Source organism: Saccoglossus kowalevskii, chromosome 18 (genome assembly GCF_978046115.1).
Source record: "Saccoglossus kowalevskii chromosome 18, keSacKowa6.1, whole genome shotgun sequence".
Classification (NCBI taxonomy): Eukaryota; Metazoa; Hemichordata; class Enteropneusta; family Harrimaniidae; genus Saccoglossus; species Saccoglossus kowalevskii.
Genome location: NC_140658.1, coordinates 19,296,278 through 19,317,628, shown reverse-complemented (window position 1 = coordinate 19,317,628; position 21,351 = coordinate 19,296,278). Strand labels below are relative to the sequence as shown.

Here is a 21,351-nt window from a genome sequence, read left to right as displayed (position 1 = left end):
AACAACATCGGCAAATCTCTCCCGTGCTGCATTCAATAACATTAACATATTTAAATGAGCTATGGTATTTTGAACATGTTGGCATCATCCATCATTTTCATTGGTTAATTATCCATTTGACCTGTCGGGTCAAAGAACACAGTCTCAGGTCAAACATGGCGGATATTCATTTCTACAGCATCGAGCGCTGAAAATATGATCGGAATCAAGTTGAAATTTATTTGCATTTAATAAAATTCAACGAATTTATTTTTTGCACGTTATTATAGTCATTTCTGGGTAGCATGACCGGATTGCGATACCGCGATCACTTGCTACTAAGCAATGCAGTTGCAGTTCGTTTTTATTTTAAACAGCTTTTACCACAAAAATGAAACAAAATAATTGTATTTGGCGCACGAGGTTCGTTAATGTGATTTTTTTGGAGAAAGATGCGCTATCTACTTTTTAATCCAGCATGAAAAAAATGTATAAAATTTTAGATTAGCTACTGTAATAGTTTCTTTCGGTTTGGGCGGTCCAACTGCCGGCGTTGAAAATCGGTGTAGGTGGATTTTTCAATGAAAATATAAGCCCCCTAAAAATATTTGATGATAATTTTTTGAAAATTTGAATCCCAAATAAGGGCCCACCAGCCGTGAAACCGCCCAGGGCGATTTTTCGGATGGGCGAATTTACGACAGAATCCGGTAATATTGCCATTGATTTATTGGTGGTATTTATGGATGATCACAAAATCTCTTGTCTTTTAGATCTGAGAATTTGATACTGAAGATATATATTGATATCTTACTTGACCAGATAAAAAAAATCATTTTGGCATCAAAGGAATAGTTCATTCCTGATTGGTCGATTAAATATACCTAATATGATGCATTAAATTGACAACCATTCAAATATGGAGATCATGTGATTATGGGATCTGAAGTCCCAATTAAATCTCACCTCCCTTGTGTAAGATTTGTATTGATAATGTAGTGATCATGATTTTCCCACAATCTAATGTGCTCTCCCAGTTGCAAGCATAAATCAAAGTTCTGAGCAGGCTGAGAAAAACTAAATATTCCTCAGAGTCTTTTTATGTGTTCCAATCATCTCAGAAATTACCAAGTTGAACCATGGCAGTGATCTACACAACAATCAAAGACACAATCTTTATTAAAACAAGACCCACATATCTTGTGTATGACCACTGCATTTTAAAATCTGATGTTGGCAAACACTCCAGCATTTTGTATTCCTGTCATCTGTATACATTACCTTAAGCTAAATTTAAGTAATTACCTAATATGGCATTCAGATCTCATCGGAAATGTGACACGATTACAGTCCACAATCTAATGAGGTGTTCTCTCATTAGAGAACAAATCCCATCAGAGGAAAGCTGCTTGTAAATTTCACCCAAAAAGTTATATCGATAGTTTTCAATTTGCAATTTTTGACCAATTTCTACTTTGTGCCAATTTGTGCATTAGATTATTAAATAATCTTTTTGACCTTAATGCATGGAACTTAGACAACACACGTGTTTTCATCCCAGGAACTGATTTGACAGGGTTGAGGTATATCTATACATTTTGCTTTGTGTCTATAGGTTTCCAGAGCCCATCCCATACACTCTTTACACCGAGAATGCATGGATCACAGTAATCTATAAACCAAATCCAGAAAGGGCCTTAGTTTGTTTGCAACAAAGGTTTCTTGGTGTCATTTTATTACTGAGTAATTGCCAAATCTAAATCTGCTTGTTACCAAGCTGAAAGTGTCTGAAAGCTCTAACAGCATCTGAAGGATCCTATTCAATGTGTAATACAATACAAGCACTGTATGTGATTCAAATGTGCTCATATATTATCACAGAAGATGCTGTATTATTAAAAATGCTGTGCTTTTTGTACGAGTTGCGTCAATATTTTACTTTATTCAAGTAGTTGGCTGTGTAGAATTTAAACCATATTACCATAGCAACAACATTGCTAAGGCTTGGAAATTTCATTCATAATCCCCTGGATAATGAAGTATAATAATCATTGTTATAAAGCATACACATTCATGAATCTATAGTCACTTTAATAGTTTGTAGTTTATATTTATACAATGACAGCATAGCAAAGGTTGTTACTAGGAATTGACATGATTCTAAATGCTGCTTCTCCTGAAAGTACCAATTAAAACTTTGCAATCCTTCATGGTAACCAAACTTATTTACAACACAGTCAGCAACAATATATTGTTGAAATGCATTTCCTATAATAATTAGAATGTACATAGAGAAATGAAATGTGTTCTTACTATTTGACTTGCTAAAACCACCAAATCAGTCTAATCTTAATGTAAAACAGTATTTTATAAAACCATGGTGTTATATGTTTCAATTTAAGCAGATAAAACAAGGTTTAAATAGCCTATTAAAACTGCTTAAAGTATCACATTGTAGTTTCCTTTAAAAGGGTTTCCTTATAATTAGACTAACCTTAGAAATTGTAGAAAACATTAAATGTCACTCCTTGTTGTATTTAGAATAACACTCTGAAACTAACAATTCAGGAAACCATGTGAAGATAACATTATCAAGAATTTATAATTTTAAAGACTAAATGTTATTTACAGGGTAAAGATGTCTGTAAACAATTTATTTATAACGAGGGTTATCTATTTATGTAAGAAGCAAAGATCTGAACTGTACATTTACTTTTAATCATATTAGTTATTTTTATTGGTGAAAATAATTTGAGTGAGTAAAATTTTATTTCAGTATTTTTTGTAGTAAAAATAAGTGGTGCACACAGATCTTAGAATAATGGCTAAATTTATATATTTAGATCCCCACCCACCCACACCTATCAGGACAAATTGTTTATGTCACAAAAAGAAACACAAGGCCAACAGCTAGGAGTTGGAAAACTTTTAAAGAGACAACTGCAGTGCACCAGAATGAAAGTCAACATGGTAGGATGTTGAAATGATGGTCTATTTGGTTCTTATCATCTATTATGTTATCAGACCAAGATCTCATTGCTATTGATGTAGCACATCATAGGTCATGCTATGCAGTATACACAAAACCATGTAGCTTCTCTGCTATTGGTAATAAGAGTCTAGTTCTATTCATACTAAGTATCAAGAATTCTGTAGAACCAATCACAGAAATATGTTTATGTATTGGCAGTCTATATTGAAATGGTCAGCCTTATCTTGCAATTCATCTGTGCCACATGTGAGGGTATATTTGGAGCCTGCATCTTGCATGTGTTTGTGACATGTTGCCACGGATATTTGCATATAATCACACAAATTATGCCTATCAGTTTAATGGCTAGACATGATGTGATTAGAATATTCACACCAAGATGCATACAAGCAGATCAAGGCATCAGAGTTTGTACAATTCCCTGTAGATCAATCCATAGAGCTATCAATCAACTGTGATACAAAGACCAATGAGGGGATTGTATGATTCAGTCTACAAAAGGGAGGTGTTCAGTGCTGGCTGATAACAGCTAATGAACATGCAGCAATGAAACATTTTCTATGTTCACACGGCAGCATTCTACTGGAGCCAAACTACTGCTCCTCCCACTGATTAACAGATTATCTCCAATGCGTTCATACGATCGGGAGCCGAACGAGAGCCGAGATCTGCCATAGTTTGATTCAGTTCGGTCAGAGTCTAACGGAACAGTGTCCTCAAATAATTAGTATGAAAAAAATGAATGAAAACGATATAAGTGTTGAGCTTGTGTTGTTTCTTTACATGGCACGATTCTGTTGATCTGGGAGAAAAAAAAATCGAGTCTGAGCATTGAGGTAGAAAAGACAATGAACTGGTGTTATGATTTAGGTAATAGTATCTCGAATAAACAGGAACACGGCAGCTAAAATGTGTTACAGCCTGTTCAACTGTTGTGAAGTTACGAACAATGTTGTCTCCACCATAATTAAAAAGAAGACGATTGAGGGCGTGATTTAGGCTCCGATAGTTGGGCCCTGTGTATACACAGTCGGGCCATGTCGGGGCTCAACCCTATCGGAGTTCAACCTCGAGGGTTTATTGGAGCCGAACTTGGCTCGAGCCAAACGCGTATACACGGCCATTTTTGCTGGCTTGAGCCGGCTCGAGCCATAGGGCTCCGATAAAATGCTGTCGTGTGAACGTAGCAAATCTTGCAGAGAAATTCACAAGCACAATTAATCTTTACATTAACAGTGAAGGTATCTGTCACTGGTAGCATAGTGGTTATTGCATCAGACTCATGATCGGTAGACCCAAGTTCAAATCCTGCCATAGGCTGAACGTCAAAAAGGTCGACCCCTACCCTGGGTGAGTGTGCCACAGACTCAATGGGAAGGCCAATTCCACTGGCCGAGATTCATTCACTAACGAATGCGACTTTGGGGGAACCTTGGTTAAGGTCCGCAGGTGCTTGTGTTCGACCGGGCCTGGTTGACGCCAGGATAGCGCATTACAAATTGCCATTTGACAGAGAGATGGCCACACAGCCCTGTCATGTAGTCCCAAACATGAATATGACTTCTGTGGCAAAATGCACTATGTGTCGTCACTAGCACTTGCAATTTGCACATACAAAAAAAAAGTCAGGAGAGACAACAGTGACACTCAATGTCCGGAACTGTCGCCTGGCACAAAAAATAATTTAAAAAAAAAAAAAAAAAAAAAAAGGTATCTGAGAGATGTTATGCTTAAAGCAGACAATGACCTATGTGCACAACTGTTGGTCATTGCTTGAGCAAGAGATATGAACCTGCCCTGCAGGTCACTTGCTGCTACTAATGACACATTAGCAAAGACCAACAAGTTCAGATGTAGATACTGCAGAATATATAGCACAATCAGCAACATGGATTGTAGATGGGATGGCAGTATTACCGTCTATGAAAGATGTTCTGACAACCTTTGAATCTTGGCAGAATTAGTCTTCAGTGGTGTGGGAGCAAAAGTTCTCTGTGTGGAGAGTGTCCACACAGAGAACGTTTGCTCCCAGCATGCTTCATGCACACACATGCCCTTCTGCTACACAAGAATTTACACAATAATATACGCAAAAATGATGGTGGTCAGTTTTCTTTTGCACTTGCCCCGCTCTAAACATTTGCATACCAAAAACCATGGCTATTATTATGCAAACCCATATGTTTCCCCACATATTGTCCACAAATTCCCAAAACAATAAAAGAAATACCTGGGCAAAGGAGAAAATAAGACTGGCCAAGTTTACCTTTCAGCAATGATGTACAGACAAATATTCAAACAAACTGAATAATCAGAGTTTACTTTGCTCATGGTGATAAATGTCATATGCTGTTTTCTGATAATGCAAAGGATATCAGTGAAATGTCCCAGTTCACACATGAAGGGGTGGATACAAGATTACTCTTGCATGCCAACCATACAGCACATCATGGTGAAGGTACAATTGTAATCAGATCTCCTGATACAGACATGTGCATCTGGGATTGCCACTTCCACCATAAAATACCACCATGTTTACTTGTATACAAGAGAAATTTGACCCGTAACCCATACCTAGATGTTAGTGCGAACACAAATAAAGCTGGCCATGATGTGTGCTGTACCAGGCTTGCATGTCTTCACTGGATGTGATTCAACTAGTGCTTTTGCTGAAAAGTTCAAGTAGATAGCACTTAATATGGTGACCAATGAACTCAGTTTGTAATGATTTTAACATTATTGCCAGTGTCGGAGATGCATGTGTAAAATGTGGCTGTGTAATGTATGGATATGCTGGTGGTGATAATGTGAATGAATGCTGCTAAAACCTATTCTGCATCAAAAACAGGCAAACACATACATGTAGTCTGCTCTAATAAACCATGTCAAGTGTTCCAATTATCAAGCTGTCATATGGTGTTGTGTATTAGTGCCAGAACCTAACGTCCCAAATCCAGATTGGCATGGATGGATAGACACAGTCATATCAATCAAATGGATTTCTTACCTCCAGCTCTAGAAGCATTACTACAGCTAGTCATTTGTGGAAGCACTGAACAATGTATCACATTGTAGATGCTTAAGGAATGGTTTAGCTCGTACCAATGTATGCCAATGTACAGATAACTGAGAAAATCTACATAATTACAAAGATAAGGACATTGATGACAGTGATGGTGTTAACATTATAACAATGTTTATATATTCATATAACAACTATTCAACATGTTACTGTTTGTCATCTAAAAAAGCTGACCTGTATACATGTATACCATATTTTATGGTATACTGTGTTATATATCAACCTACATTTCTAGAATTTCAATCCATAGCAAACATTAATTTTCCAAGGCAATTCAGTAGCACCAATACAAACTACTTTATATTTATTTATCAAATTTTCGTCCTGATAACAGTTGTTGCTATGGAAACATAGATCTACTATACTTTGGGTAATTTAGAAACAATTGAAATATTGATGAAATACACATGGCATGTATATTTAATTTGATATACACATACAGAGGCATGTGTAACCACTAGTTATTTTGAAAATAAAATATTGTACTGCATAATTTAGGAAGGTCTTTTAAGTGTTGTTTCCCCTGCGTCTGGACACTTTTTCAGCTTGGTAACAAGCAGATTCAGATTTAGTAAGTTTCCAGTGACAAAATGAAACCAAGAAACCTTTGTTGCCAGGGGGTGTAGCCAAATCGCCATTTTCCAGATTTGGCTTATAGAATATGGACAACAAACAAATATTTTCATCCCAATATATGATTTGGCAGGGTTGAGAGATATCTATACATTTTGCTTTACAGTCAAACTTGTCTATATTGGCCATTCAGGGGATTTTGAGGTTTTGGCCTTTACAGACTGGATGGCCTTTACAGACTGGGTGGCCATTACAGACGGGGTGGCCTTTACAGACGGAGTGGCCTTTACAGACAGGATGGCCTTTACAGACGGGGTGGCCTTTACAGACGGGGTGGCCTTTACAGATGGGGTGGCCTTTACAGGCTGGGTGGCCTTTACAGACGGGGTGGCCTTTACAGACGGGGTGGCCATTACAGACGGGGTGGCCTTTACAGACGGGGTGGCCTTTACAGACGGGGTGGCCTTTACAGACGGGGTGGCCTTTACAGACGGGGTGGCCATTACAGACGGGGTGGCCTTTACAGACGGGGTGGCCTTTACAGACGGGGTGGCCATTACAGACAGGGTGGCCTTTACAGATGGGGTGGCCTTTACAGGCGGGGTGACCTTTACAGACGGGGTGGCCATTACAGACGGGGTGGCCATTACAGACGGGGTGGCCTTTACAGACGGGGTGGCCATTACAGACGGGGTGGCCTTTACAGACGGGGTGGCCTTTACAGACGGGGTGGCCTTTACAGGCGGGGTGACCTTTACAGACGGGGTGGCCTTTACAGACGGGGTGGCCATTACAGACGGGGTGGCCTTTACAGACGGGGTGGCCATTACAGACGGGGTGACCTTTACAGACGGGGTGGCCTTTACAGACGGGGTGGCCATTACAGACGGGGTGGCCTTTACAGACGGGGTGGCCATTACAGACGGGGTGGCCTTTACAGACGGGGTGGCCTTTACAGATGGGGTGGCCTTTACAGGCGGGGTGACCTTTACAGACGGGGTGGCCATTACAGACGGAGTGGCCATTACAGACGGGGTGGCCTTTACAGACGGGGTGGCCATTACAGACGGGGTGGCCTTTACAGACGGGGTGGCCTTTACAGACGGGGTGGCCTTTACAGGCGGGGTGACCTTTACAGACGGGGTGGCCTTTACAGACGGGGTGGCCATTACAGACGGGGTGGCCTTTACAGACGGGGTGGCCATTACAGACGGGGTGGCCTTTACAGGCGGGGTGACCTTTACAGACGGGGTGGCCTTTACAGACGGGGTGGCCATTACAGACGGGGTGGCCTTTACAGACGGGGTGGCCATTACAGACGGGGTGGCCTTTACAGACGGGGTGGCCTTTACAGACGGGGTGGCCTTTACAGGCGGGGTGACCTTTACAGACGGGGTGGCCATTACAGACGGGGTGGCCTTTACAGACAGGGTGGCCTTTACAGATGGGGTGGCCTTTACAGACTGGGTGGCCTTTACAGACTGGGTGGCCTTTACAGACGGGGTGGCCTTTACAGATGGGGTGGCCTTTACAGGCGGGGTGGCCTTTATAGACGGGGTGGCCTTTACAGACGGGGTGGGCTTTACAGACGGGGGGGCGCTTTATAGAAAGGGTGGCCTTTATAGAAAGGGTAGCCATTATAGACGGGGTGGCCTTTATAGAAAGGGTGGCCTTTACAGACGGGGTGGCCTTTATTGAAAGGGTGGCCATTATAGAAAGGGTGGCCATTATAGACGGGGTGGCCTTTACAGACGGGGTGACCTTTACAGACGGGGTGGCCTTTACAGACAGGGTGGTCTTTTTAGACAAGGTCACTAATTTATTCATGAATGTTAATTGGTTCATAAGCCCTCCTTAGGTCTGTGATTAGACAGTGAATCAGTCTAATGTACATCTCTCAATTTGCTAACACTGACTATGATTCAGACATTGTCCACAGCATATCAAGAGAACATGAACCTGAATATTAATTTTATTTAGTAAAATGCACAAGATAATAACAAAAAAATTTGTTAAATAAAATATTAGCTGCAATCATATTCAGTTGTTTTTTTAAAAAAATACAGCATATACATGTATGTTTAGTGTATAGGCTAAATTTTTTTTAAGATTTCCTTATAGTTATAAAAAAAATTCAATACATTGTTTTTTTGTAAATTACTAACACATGAGTTATCAAGTGGCCCACGTATCAAAATACCTGTTGAAAAGCTGGCCAGCTTCCACATTACATTGACAGTTAAACAATTGAGAACCATTGCTGACAATCTGGAGTCAGATGAACAGCTTTACTGCAATCATCCATTATTGTATGTCTTGGGACACCAATTAATAACTGCAAAATACATAAAACTACTGTAAAACACTAAAAAGCAACATGCCAATTTTACCCTTGTTTCAGTGATCTCATAGCACACAAACACCAAAGTGCATGTGTAAGGCTGCTGATCTGTTTGCATTGATCATGCTATATCGGTAGATACATATTTTCATGAACTTCAAGGTAAATAAATGTCCATATTTAATGACTATATAGGTGGGAATGTATTTTTAATTCACTGTAATGAAAGGTGAACCCATTAAATGTTTGATCTAAAATTATCTCTGATATCTGATGATTTTAGATAAACCGCCGTGAGAGTTTATTTTTTTCCCCAATGTTCCAAAGCCATTTATTTTGTTAATAATAAAATAGGATGAAAATATGATGTGGAGTCCTTTTGGAGTTGTTGCAGCCTCAATCTATCATTTTAGACAGCAATTAACAAGTTCAGGGACTGCCCGGTGAGCTAACATACACTTTGTCTTGAAAATGCATGAACCGTTATAGCTAACATACAAGAATTCAAATGCAGATTAAAATGTCCCCCAATGAGGTACCAAATAGTTTTTAACATTCGGCTGCACAAAACTTTTTAGGGGGGTCATGTTATAAAATTGTCATTTACTTTTATTTTAATATTGATCTACTAAACATATGCAAGTGAATATACTGGAAAGTAATCTTTTGAAACATCACATTATAGGCATACACTTGCTTGAACAATTTTATCAATATGATTTGGATGCTTTACTTGTCATGTTCAGCCACAACAAACATGACCACACATTTAGTGATGTAACTTTTGGAGAAAATCTTTTCAAAAAGATGATTGTTCAAATCAAAACAAGTCCTTTTGATTTCATTGAAATTGCATGCTGTTGTGTTTTGGCAAATAGATTTCATATCCTCCTATATGTTTGTTGTAGTGTTATTTATCACATATTTTCATAGTTTTCTGTGGTATACACGGTTTCACCCTGCCTAGTCCCAGCAGTTGATAATTGAAAATGTACAAGGCAGTATTTATATATAACAGTATACATGCAACTTTTAATTTATTTCATGTTTTTACTTATTTCCAAGTCTGTTTATGCTAATGACATCAACTCTCATGAAAACATGTTTCTTTTTGTCTGTTTACCATGACTCATCAATATAAAAGTAATTGTGATATGAATATGTTTATATTTATAGGATGAAGACAACTGTTTATAAAAGTAATTGTGATATGAATATGTTTATATTTATAGAATGAAGACAACTGTTTATAAAAGTAATTGTGATATGAATATGTTTATATTTATAGAATGAAGACAACTGTTTATAAAGTAATTGTGATATGAGTATGTTTATATTTATAGAATGAAGACAACTGTTTATAAAAGTAATTGTGATATGAATATGTTTATATTTATAGAATGAAGACAACTGTTTATAAAAGTAATTGTGAGATGAATATGTTTATATTTATAGAATGAAGACAACTGTTTATAAAGTAATTGTGATATGAGTATGTTTATATTTATAGAATGAAGACAACTGTTTATAAAAGTAATTGTGATATGAATATGTTTATATTTATAGAATGAAGACAACTGTTTATAAAAGTAATTGTGATATGAATATGTTTATATTTATAGAATGAAGACAACTGTTTATAAAGTAATTGTGATATGAGTATGTTTATATTTATAGAATGAAGACAACTGTTTATAAAAGTAATTGTGATATGAATATGTTTATATTTATAGAATGAAGACAACTGTTTATAAAAGTAATTGTGATATGAATATGTTTATATTTATAGAATGAAGACAACTGTTTATAAAAGTAATTGTGATATGAATATGTTTATATTTATAGAATGAAGACAACTGTTTATAAAAGTAATTGTGATATGAATATGTTTATATTTATAGGATGAAGACAACTGTTTATAAAAATGTAATTGTGATATGAATATGTTTATATTTATAGAATGAAGACAACTGTTTATAAAAGTAATTGTGATATGAATATGTTTATTATTCCAGAATAAATGGAATTGTTTACATGCTGCATGCTTTAGTGGTAGTAATGAGGCTGTTAAATACTTCCTGGACAAGAATTATTTTGGTTTAGAAGACAAAGACAAGGTAGGAATTGATATCAAGGGGATTCATGTATTGTAGTGTTCTCACCAGTGTTGAATAAAGAATCCAGATAAAATGATCAAATTATGCAATTATAATAAGATGAGGAACTGTGTGTTACAAATTTATGTATTTTTGGTTGTAATATGAAGAAAGCTAAACTAAAATTTTCAAACTGTATTTTTAAAAATAGACAGATTTGCAAAAATATAAAAAAAAATGTTCATTAAATTATTCAAGGTCCTATACCATTTTGTTATCAAAAATGTTTCAAGACAAATGTTTTTTACAAGTAGATTTTGTTTTGCTGTGTTCAGAAGTTTTAAATTATTTCAGTTCTGTGCAATTTGTTTTTATTCTGGATTGTCTGTTCAACAATTCTGGTATGTGTAGGTAATGTTTCAGGTATATGTAGTGTACTGTTCAGTCATGGTCCAGGGAGTTTGTTTTCTGTTAAGTAAAAACTCCATATGGATTTTAGCTTAGCTATACTTTCCTGGTCATAAGTTTCCCCCTAGGTATAAGCCCACCTCTTATTTTTAGACATTGAGTTGAGGGCTTCTCATCTGATTCAAAATAAATGCTGAATGGAGTATGAATTAATACGTTATTATACTAACATTTCATACATTTAATACAACATGTACTATAATAATCTAAAAGTTCCTTATACATGTAGAATAATAAATATATATAAAGTGAATTGCATAAAAACTCCAAAATACAGCCAGCATATCTGAGCTAAATAAAAAAAACATAACTGGTTATCAAAACTAAGTAACAGATTTGAGAGTACTGTAGAATATTTTATTTTCGCTATTAAAGGGATATTTCAATGAAAATAAAATCCAGCGAATATACTTTTTTCCTATATTTTACATTCAACTCATCAAAAAATCAGTAAAATTAAATTCCATACAAAACACCCAAAAATCCTTTCAGCGAAAATTTATTTGAGCTAAAATAAAAAATTTGACAGTGTATGACTTACATCTGGATCTCATAATCAACAGCACAAATGTTTTCAAGAAGAAGTTGATAATATTATTTTTTACCAAAAATTACAAAAATATTTATTAATAAGAATTGGAAATTGAAGATATTGTTAATCAAAGAAAGCTTAGAAAGAACTCCCGTGTGCTGAGAGTATTGAAGACACATTAAAAATTAATTCAAAATTACTTGTACATGAGATATTGATAGAAAAGCTGAAAACTAATTATGTACATCAGGTAACTAATATGAACAGAACAGAACAAAAAAATTATGAATTATTATGCTAATTAAAGAATTAATATGAACAAATTTTAACCCAAAATTAATCAGGCCTGTTTATTGTCCTAGAGCATTTATGTACCAAATTTTATTCAAATGTGATGATCAGTAATTATAGATATCAGTGTTAATTAATTATGTTAATTAGGAGATTAATAAGCATAAATATTTACCAAAAACTAATTGGGTTTCTGCATAGTTCTCTTTAAAAGTTTCATTAAAATCCAATTTGTGGTTCTTTATATATCAGTGGAACATTATGCAAATTAGGTAATTAATATCCAATTAAAACTAATTAGGTCTCTGCATAACCCTAGAAGATCTATGTAGCAAGTCTCATTAAAATATGATGATTACTACTTGAAATATCAGAAGCTGATAATTAATTAATTATGCAAATTAGGTAATTAATATGTACTCGTATTACCTTAAAAACTATCAGGTCTGTGCAGTGTCCTATGACATCTATGTACCAAGTGTCATTGAAATGTGATGATTACTACTTGAAATATCAAAAGCTGAAAATTAATTATGCAAATTAGGTAATTAATATGTACTCATATTACCTTAAAAACTATCAGGTCTGTGCAGTGTCCTATGACATCTATGTACCAAGTTTCATTGAAATGTGATGATTACTACTTGAAATATCAAAAGCTGAAAATTAATTAATTATGCTAATTAGGTAATTAATATCTACTGATATTACCCAAAAACTATCAGGTCTGTGCAGTGTCCTATGACATCTATGTACCAAATTTTATTGAAATGTGATGATTACTACTTGAAATATCAAAAGCTGAAATATAATTAATTATGCTAATTAGGTAATTAATATGTACTCGTATTACCCTAAAAACTATCAGGTCTGTGCAGTGTCCTATGACATCTATGTACCAAGTTTCATTGAAATGTGACAATTACTACTTGAAATATCAAAAGCTGAAAATTAATTAATTATGCTAATTAGGTAATTAATATCTACTGATATTACCCTAAAAACTTTCAGGTTTGTGCAGTGTCCTATGACATCTATGTACCAAGTTTTATTGAAATGTGATGATTAGTACTTGAGATATCAGTGGAAAAGCCGAAAATTGATTAATCATTATGCAAATTAGGTAATTAATATTGCACAGATTTTTACCCAAAACTAATCAAATCTGCGCATTAGTTTGGAGCATCTGTGTGCCAAGTTTCATCAAAATCCAATGAGTGGTTCTTTAGATATCAGTGGAACAGTCATGAAACAGCCAAAAATCAGCTAATTATCATGCAAATTAGGTAATTAATATGCATGGATTTTTACCAAAACCTAATCAAATCTGCGCATTGGTCCAGAGCATCTATGCACCAAGTTTCATCAAAAACTGATGTATGGTTCTTGAGATATCAGTGGAACAGACGGACACACATACACACATACACACATACAGACACACTAACTGCAAAGACTCCCTTTTTGTGCTTCGCACACGGGAGTCAAAAATGAGCAAGTTGAGACATGAAAAAGTCCCTGTTGTTTTTAATGTCAGAGTATGTAAGAGTGCATGTGTACATGTACATATCTATGCTTGATTGGTTCAGACTAGTATGCAATGTCAGTGGACTGCATTTATTTATTATAAACAAAATGGCTTCCAACCAATCATCTTAAATTTTATAGTGAAAATAAGCAGCCTGTTGACTGAGATAGCTCCGCTGTTAGCAATGCACATTTCAATTTCAAAAATATCACTTTTCACTAAAAATGACAAAAATATTGATCAAAAATAGAGAATTGAAGATATCATCATGAAATGTAGTACCTATATGTATAATATCAAAGCAATTGGACCTGCTGTTTTTAACAAGTCGTCAAAATTATTCATTTTGACCAAAAATCACAAAAATATTCATCAAAAATACAAAATTTGAGATTTTGACATGAAATGAACAAATCTGAGAGAGATCCACCCAAGGTGCCCATACACCAAATTAGAAAGCATTCAGAATTACAGTTTCAAAGAAGTCGTCAAAAACATCAATTTTGACTAAAAATCACCATCCAAGGTACAGTTTCAAAGAAGAAGTTGAGATTGTAAAGTTGACGCTGACGTCGATGACGGACAATCAGTAATATGAACAGCTCCGCTGTGTCGACGTTTTTAACTGTACAGTGGAGCTAAAAATGCATGTGCACCTGTATGAGATGATGCCTGATGTACATGTATGTGTGAAGTTTGAACTTGATTGGTCTTGGCATTTCAGAGATATGGATTCAGAACTGCATTCTTCAAAACAAAATGACCACCAGTCATTTTTAAACTATCAAGTGATTTGAAAAAAATAAAATGACGTCATTGTAGTGAACATTTGTGTGATTTTCATGCATTGTTGACCTTAAAATGGCTGTCATTCAGCCATATTGAATTGGATCATGAAACAAATACATGTACATGTATGTGCATTCAAGTTAACAGCATACATGTACCAAGTATCAAAGTATATTCACAAAGTTAACACTATGACTATGAAACAAATAACATGATATATAAAGTAGTTGTTAAGTTTGATTGCCATCAGTTAATATGTTGTCAAAGACATGGCTCTTGAAGCATTCAGCCATGTACATGTATGTGACATGATGTATCTATAAAGTTTGAATATGATTCATCAAGGCATGTTAGATATGTGAGATATGGCTCTGGAACAGTATTGTTAAAATGGCCACCAGTCGGTCCAAATTCATCCATACACCGATTCCGAAATAGCATCAATGTTTAATTCTAATGACTTTTAAATTGCCCTCATTTGGCCATCTTGAATTGGATGAAAAGAATAGACGTGCATATGTATCCAAAGATGTATGATGTATGTGTGAAGTTTGAATGTAATTGTTCAAGGCATGTCCAAGATAGAGGTGAGCATGCACGCATACAAAGACACACAGAAGACAATCAACAAGTTTTTATGTTCGACTAAAAATGGCTAACACTGTAAAGACAAGTATACAATTGTTTTCTAGTTAGTCCCCAAATCATACAAGAATATCATAGGCTAGTACAAATAGTTCTTATAAATTCATTGCATTATTTTTTGTAGAAGTAAAGCAATTCAATACAAGAGATAAATTTTCACAATTTTCATAAACAAGCAGCTTATCGGCTGATATAGCTCTGCTGTTAGCAATGCACATTTCAATTAAAGAACTGAAGACTTCATTAGAAAATGAACAATATGTATAGTATCAAAGCAATCGGACTTACAGTTTTTAACAAGAAGTCGAAAATATCACTTTCTACCAAAAATGACAAAAATATTCACCAAAATTAGAGAATTGAAGATATCATCACAAAATGAACAAATCTGAGAGAGGTCCACATGTAGTACCTATATATGTAATATCAAAGCAATCGAACTTACAGTTTTTAACAAGAAGTCGAAAATATCACTTTTTACCAAAAATGACAAAAATGTTTACCAAAATTAAAGAATCGAAGATATCATCACAAAATGAACAAATCTGAGAAAAGTCTACATGTAGTATCTATATACGTAATATCAAAGCAATTGAACTATTGGTTTTTAACAAGAAGTCGAAAATATTACTTTTTACCAAAAATGACAAAAATATTCACCAAAATTAGAGAATTGAAGATATCATCATGAACAAATCTGAGAGAGGTCTACCCAAGGTACATATACACGAAGTATCAAAACATTCAGGCTTGTAGTTTTCAAGAAGAAGTCGAAAAAGTAAAACATTGACACGGACAACGACGGACAATCACTCATATGATAAGCTCCGCTTGACAAAGTCAACAGCGGAACTAAAAATGACAGATACACACAATCATGTACATTGTTGTTTACACTTTGGGAACACATGCCAAATAATTTTTATAAAACTTGAAAAATAGTTGCAATACTCGAGTCATTGAACTATACCTACTAAGTATAGAAATTTAACAAGAATTCTGAAACATGGGTTATAACTTTCCAGGATATGGTAGTGAAGATGCTAGGGTCAATAACCCCTGAACTACATGTACATTTCCCTACCTGACCACCTGAGGGCTTTTTCATAACCACATTATCGTATTATAGCTATATAAATCTGTAGGCCAATCCCCATTTTAAGAATTGGATCATCAATCTGTGATCTCTTGGATTATCCTATTTTTGACATACATGTATATTATAGAAGCATTAATATGTCAGATCAAAATATTTTGCCATTGAACAACCGTGTGTCCAAAGACAACATGGCTACTATTGTTATGAAGGCCTATGATCAGCAGGATTGCTGTATGGCATATACAGTGGATTTTGGTGTTTTTCTAGAAGACAAAAACAATTGGACTTCACACTCATTATGTAGTGATAAAACACAGTGGTGAGATTTTACAGCATGTTTATGTTACTCAAAATTTTTTATTTCGAGCAATGAATCATGTATTATAACAATGCCTTATTTCCTGCAGATTTCATTACAGTAATTATGATCACACAAATAAACAGACTGAAAATACTAACAAAAAGATAGATACATGCAGAAAATAATATTTAAAATCCGAAAATGTATACATAATACTGTAAAACACTTTATTTTCACTTGGAATTTATTTTTGCTATTTTCACTGAAGAGATAATTCTGAAATCAGTGAAAATAAAATCCAGCGAATATACATTTTTTCCTATATTTTACATTCAATCATCAAGAATCAATGAAAATAAACTCCATACAAATCATCCAAAAAGTCTTTTCAGCGAAAATTAATTCCAGCTAAAATAAAGTATTTTACAGTAGTTTGTTTTTTGTCATTATCAACAAACAGTTTAGGTGACCTTCCTCATTCAGAGATTGCAATACACTTAGTTCTCAGAATTTGAATACTTTTGATACATACACGATTGATAACAAGTCATTGTTGATGCTAGTCTCAGTCCAGTTATTAGTAACTGTGTGTATTAAATGTTGGGAGAGTATTCAGCATGATAAGGTGAAGACAATTTTCTTGAAAAAAAAAAAATCAGTCAACTATGTCTCAGAAATGATAAAACCAACATGGCCACTAGTCAGCCATCTTGAATCAAATCAGTGTATCAAAACTATCATCTGAAATGTTCATACTAAATTTGAATAGAATCAATCAAGACATGGCTGAGAAACAGTCAATGACATGTTCAAATTTTGAAATACAAGCAACCAATTATGCATTGCTTTTGCACCAAATTTGAACAAAATCTGTAAAAGTGTACCAAAGACCTGAGAAGACTAATAACAAGTCATTGAAAATGACACAGTCCCCGTTAAATGTTTGAAAGTTCTCTTTGTGCTTGTCATATTAAAGCGGAGGGGTTGTCGCGAGTGTGTTCTTGAAACTTGAGTTCCAAGTGGCATATACAACAGATTGTTTATTTACATCAAAACACGTGTTCTGTGTAGTAGTAATATGGCCAAAAATTAAAACAGCCGTTATTCGGCCATCTTTGATCTGATTATGAAAAAATGGTACATAAATTGTGGAAATATAGTAGTAAGGCCAAAAAGTCAGATGGCTGTCAATCGACCAGCTTTGACAAGATTTTGAAACAAATTGTCATGGACATGCATCCTAACATGTATAAAGTACATGTATGTGCCAAATTTGAATGAAAACTGACAGAGCACGTCCAAGATACCGCATAAAAAAAAAAACAAGATGCCTGCCAGTCGACCATCTTTGATCCAATTGTGAAATAAATCGTCATGGACATGTATCCTAACATGTATAATCTATGTACCAAGTTTGAATGACAACTGACAAAGCATGTCCAAAATACAACATTTAAAAAAAACAAGATGGCTGCCAGTCGGCCATTTTGAATCGAATCGCTAAACCACTGCATGAGCATATGTCCCACATAAGGTGCTAGGCACATGCAAAGAATGAAGGGAATCGGTCAACAGGATTCTGAAATATGACTCATGGACGGACAGACGGACGGACAGACAGACTCAGGAACTCTCGGACGGTCAGGACATGTATCCTAACATGTATGATCTATGTACTAAATTTGAATGAAAACTGACAAAGCATGTCCAAAATATGACATTTTCAAAAAACAAGATGGCTGCCAGTTGGCCATCTTTGATCCAATTGTGAAATAAATCGTCATGGACATGTATCCTAACATGTATAATCTATGTACCAAGTTTGAATGAAAACTGACAAAGCATATCCAAAATACAACATTTTCAAAAAACAAGATGGCTGCCAGTCGGCCATTTTGAATCGAATTGCTAAACCACTGCATGTGCATATGTCCCACATAAAGTACTAGGCACATGCAAAGAATGAACGGAATCAGTCCAAGGGATTCTGAGATATGACTCCGGACGGACGCACGGACGCACAGACGCAGGGAGACCGAATAATAAGTCCCCGTTTTCGGGCTTCGTCCGAACGGGTACTAATAATATGACAACTGACAAAGCATGTCCAAAATACAACATTTTCAAAAAACAAGATGGCTGCCAGTTGGCCATTTTGAATCGAATCGCTAAACCACTGCATGAGCATATGTCCCACATAAGGTTCAATTGTGAAATAAATCGTCATGGACATGTATCCTAACATGTATAATCTATGTACCAAGTTTGAATGAAAACTGACAAAGCATATCTAAAATACAACATTTTCAAAAAACAAGATGGCTGCCAGTCGGCCATTTTGAATCAAATTGCTAAACCACTGCATGTGCATATGTCCCACATAAAGTACTAGGCACATGCAAAGAATGAACGGAATCGGTCCAAGGGATTCTGAGATATGACTCCGGACGGACGCACGGATGCACAGACACACGGAGACCGAATTATAAGACCCCGTTTTCGGACTTCGTCCGAACGGGGACTAATAATATGACAACTGACAAAGCACGTCCAAAATACAACATTTTCAAAAAACAAGATGGCTGCCAGTCGGCCATTTTGAATCGAATCGCTAAACCACTGCATGAGCATATGTCCCACATAAGGTGCTAGGCACATGCAAAGAATGAAGGGAATCGGTCAACAGGATTCTGAAATATGACTCTGGACAGACTGACGCATGGACGGACGGACGGACGGACGGACGGACAGACAGACTCAGGGACTCAGGAACTCTCGGACGGTCAGGACATGTATCCTAACATGTATGATCTATGTACTAAATTTGAATGAAAACTGACAAAGCATGTCCAAAATATGACATTTTCAAAAAACAAGATGGCCATAAGTCAGCCATTTAAATCAGATTGCGAAAGAATTAAATAACCCACCATATGTGACGTTAATGCCAAGTTTGAATAAAATCAGGGTATTTCAGAGAAATGACAGACACACAGAACTAAAAACAAAAGTCCTTGTTTCAGACATCAGTTTAATTTAATTTTTACAAATACATTAACATCTCCCTAGAATAATATTACTCAGTGACATTCAATCATGCATTAGATGTTTGCTGAATTGTTGTCAATTTTAAAAACAGATGCAGTAAATTTGAAAACAAAACAAAGAATAATCTTGGACGGCCTTGCTGGAATGCACAAATGCAGGAATCAACATACTTATATAGGATTTTTATACTTAAGGGAAAAATATGATAATATTTTGAGATAGGTTATGGTAAGCTTTATGGCAGAGTGCCATTAAATACAAATTATCATGGAAAGTAATTATGATACTGAAAGTAATATATATTGTAACGATGTTTCAGAAAACAATGGTGTGTATTTGCAGCACTATGGGTAAAATCCCAAAATAACACAACCTACAGTATTATGAATGAGGTACTTGTGTGTAAAATTCAACTGAATCAGCCAAAATATTAGTGAGTACCGGTAATCAACATGGACATAAATAAAAACAAAATGGCCACCATTAATGAGACAAAGTTTAAATGAAATTGCAATGTTCATCTCTGAGAAGCGGTCCCGGACAATTTTGAGTATCAGAAAATAGTAATTTGCAGGATCAAAATGGCCATCAGTCAACTATGTTTCATCAAATGATGATGAAAATCAACATAATACATGAAATTTACCCCCCCCCCCAAAAAAAAAAAACGAGTACAAGTAATAAATATCACTAAATAATAAATGCTACTTAGAGTAGTCTCCTTTTTTTGGTGGGGATTACAGATATAGTTCATTGGAAATAGTTGGGTCATAACCCTTTAATATGTATTTTATAGTTTAATCAAATACATTTTCAAATGAAGAAAGAAAATAAATGTTACAAAGCAAATTCTGGAGTGATAGTGTTTTAACTTTGCTTTAAATACGTGTCTCTTAGTAATGGTTTTAAATGCATCTGGCAATGAGTTCCAATGTTTTGTTGCAGAGTTGTTTTAGACTGTGGTGGTTGAGTGTAAGATTCAGTTATGGGTATACTAATTCAAGCTACAGGCTAAGTGGGTTGGATAATTATGGGACAATGGATCTAAATAGTTGTTAACATCATGTGAAATATAGTTATTACTGAGATCAAAGACAAATAAACAGGTTTGTAATTTGCAGAGTGAAAAAATGTCTAGTATTCTTAGTTTTTTTGAACAGAGGAGGAGCAGCATGGGAATACAAGTCAGGGAAAGTGATGAAGCGTATTATTTTTTTTCTGTAAGATATATTGGTTGAAGTAGAGTAGCATATGTATTACACCAGATTTCTAGGAAAAATATGTAATATGTGGAAGAATTAGGGAGTTGTATAAGACAATAATAATATAATTATAGGAACAAAATGACGTAGTTGTGAAATTGACAACTTTTGCAAATTTAATCAATGGGGGCATTCCATGACATATTCTGGCCAATAGAGATGCTAAGGTAATTGATGGCACATAAGCCCTCTATCGGTGGCCCGTTTGTATCCAGGTTATCCTGAGGTCTGTGTGTAAAGTTTGAATGTGAACGTCAAAGCATTTCTGAACAAGCGACCTGTCGGTCGAAATAGCTCCGCTGTCTTCATTATCATGGAACAAGAA

General features: G+C 35.4%; 1 protein-coding gene across 1 annotated transcript in view; it reads left to right on the top strand.

Annotated features, from left to right (window-relative positions):
• LOC144350123 (uncharacterized) overlaps positions 1–21,351 on the top strand; it is a 96,559-nt gene that overhangs the window by 38,943 nt on the left and 36,265 nt on the right. The window contains exon 11 of the mRNA XM_085492977.1: positions 10,983–11,084. Coding sequence (XP_085349103.1) covers positions 10,983–11,084 — 102 coding nt within the window. The remainder of the gene's footprint in view (positions 1–10,982; positions 11,085–21,351) is intronic.